The sequence below is a fragment of the Triticum aestivum genome, chromosome 6B, assembly GCF_018294505.1.
Source record: "Triticum aestivum cultivar Chinese Spring chromosome 6B, IWGSC CS RefSeq v2.1, whole genome shotgun sequence".
Lineage (NCBI taxonomy): Eukaryota > Viridiplantae > Streptophyta > Magnoliopsida > Poales > Poaceae > Triticum > Triticum aestivum.
This window is the reverse complement of record NC_057810.1, coordinates 2,937,346-2,939,624: the sequence shown is the minus strand read 5'-3', so window position 1 is coordinate 2,939,624 and position 2,279 is coordinate 2,937,346. Positions and strand designations below refer to the sequence as shown.

General features: G+C 42.2%; 1 protein-coding gene across 1 annotated transcript; it reads right to left on the bottom strand.

Moving 5' to 3' along the window:
• Positions 1 to 459: 459 nt before the first annotated feature.
• LOC123133032 (SKP1-like protein 1) lies at positions 460 to 1,604 on the bottom strand. The gene is made up of 2 exons (XM_044552578.1): positions 1,251 to 1,604; positions 460 to 633 (listed from the first exon to the last, which is right to left on the bottom strand). The coding sequence occupies exons 1-2, from the start codon at positions 1,602 to 1,604 to the stop codon at positions 460 to 462; spliced, it is 528 nt and encodes a 175-aa protein (XP_044408513.1).
• Positions 1,605 to 2,279: the final 675 nt, after the last annotated feature.

The window sequence follows — 2,279 nt, the reverse complement described above, 5'->3', positions numbered from 1 at the left end:
GTGTGGTTGGCCCTAAAGCTGGTCTATCGTTTGGCTTCCCAGGATATGAGCCACCCACACTACCTTGTACCATCAATAACTGTTTATGAAAATTTTATGGCTATGTTTCGTTTCGAATGGTTTATGCAACATCATGTCATCTACCTTGAGATAAAACATAAAGCATATTGTCTTGTTAAACAAATAGTGGGTTCAGATTGGCTGGAGAGAAAATGTTGCTTGACATGAGTGATTTAGATGAATGGATAAATTAAGCTTAGGAAAATGCTAAGATGTTGGACAAGTGATGACCACTAACCACAATAAAAAATTATTCATGCAAGCAAAAACTCTAAATAGGTTAATGACACCACCTCATAGACTCCAGAACAATTACAACCAATTAAAACATAAAGATTGTAGCTAAAAGGTTGAGATGGTGAATACTAAACATTCATTCAACACAACATCGACTCTCCTCTACTGAAACGTCCACTGGTTCTCCCTGCAGATCTTCTCCTCCTCCTTTGGCAAGTAGTCGCTCTTAATATTGAAGAAATTACGGATCTCCTCCATAGTTTTGCCACTAATCATGTCGGCAATAGTCTGGCAAGTCAGGTCCAACAGACCCTTGATCTTGAGGTATCTTGCAACCTGAGAGGGGGCAAAAAGAACCATAGGGTGTCAAAGAGAAGCATTAGTCTATAAGGGCTATAGAACATGGATAATTAGATAGATTCTCTTGCATTAAGATGTGTTACAAGACAATAAAACAGAAAACAGCACATGAAGTCACCTATCGTGCGAGAGAGAAGCATTAATATATGTAGCATAAGCATAAAAACCATATATTGTTATGAGTAGTCTGATCTTTCCGCATATTAATATTATACAATTTGTTGGCACAATGATAGTGCATCTAGTAAGTTCACACTGATCATAATAAAGCTTCCTAGGTTACACATAACAAGGATATACACATGTCAGTGAAACATATCAGACCACAAGATGATGCCCTAACCTATTTACTAGGATTTTGTATGGTTGGCCAATGTGTACTTCGCTAATAAAGCACAATCATGTATAATCTAAAGATAATCTAGTCCATTCGAATTGAATTGAATCTACATTGATGGTTGTACGTGGAGTCCGTCCAATCTAATATAAATATTAGCAAGACGTGCAAGCCCAATCTAGATCCGAGTTCCTGAAGGGGAACACAAAGAAAAAGTAGATCTAGAAAAAAATGGTCGAATCAAAGAATATAATACTTGGATGAGGTCGAAGAGGGTGGCATGGTTGATCTTGATGAATTCTGCGTCCCAGATCTTGAGGTCCTCAGCTATGGTGGCGGGAGCCACGGTGTTAGACGCAGAGGCACCGGGGGATACAGTGGAGACGTTGCCTGGCTTGGCCGTGACATGTTTGTTGCAGTACTCGATGACCTTGGAGAGGATCTCGGAGTTGATGTTGGGTATCGGGATGGCTTTATCAGCGCAATCATCCTCAATCATGTGGCGGATGGTCTGCGACTCCATGGTGACCACCTCCTCCACCCGAAACTCCTCTCCGTCGGACGACTGGAGCATGATCATCTTCTCCTTGCCCGCGTCTGAGGTTGCCATCACTGCTGGATCCGGGATTAGGGTGGGGGAGGATGAATTTGGGATTGGGGAGACCCTAGAAATGCCATGGCGGCCGCAGAGGAGAGGAAAGATTTGGTTGCTGCGGGGTGGGCCGGGCTAGGATCCGGGGGAATTTATTTATTGAGGCGGGGCAACGCGAGATTGGAAATCTGTCTATCGTACATCACAAGGAAACGAAGCCAAGTATTACCAAACCAAATCGGATCAAATTTGGATAGAATTTATTCATGAGATAGGAAGGAGCAGGGGTCCGAGCACACTTTCTGACCATCCAATCTATATGTTGTGCAGACAAGGTTAGTGGTGGCACTTCTACAAAAACAATGCCACCACTCCGCTATTGGCTTTTGCACAAAACCCCTTTGTCTCTCCCATGCAACCCCATCCCTCCCCGGCCTCCTCCAGCTAGCCATGGATCCTGATCTAGCATGAAGTGTCACATTTAAATTGCCAGCAAATAGTTGCATCTAGAATCATCATGCGTCATGTTTAAATTCAAGAAATTGGAATTGAGGGAATTTTTCAAAGCCTCAAATTAAATACAAGGGAAAAGCACCCTAAAAATGCATTTAATGATTCCATAAATTCCTTCGTTGATGTTTGTTAACTTGGGCAAGGGTTTTGATCCAATCCAAAATAGTGAACATTTTCAAC

Coding starts and splice junctions, on each gene's coding strand:
- LOC123133032 (XM_044552578.1), bottom strand. CDS start 1,604: ATGGCAACCTCAGACGCGGGCAAGGAGAAGATGATCATGCTCCAGTCG. Junction 634..1,250: donor CCCTCTTCGACCTCATCCAA/GTATTATATTCT, acceptor GCCCCCTCTCAG/GTTGCAAGATACCTCAAGAT.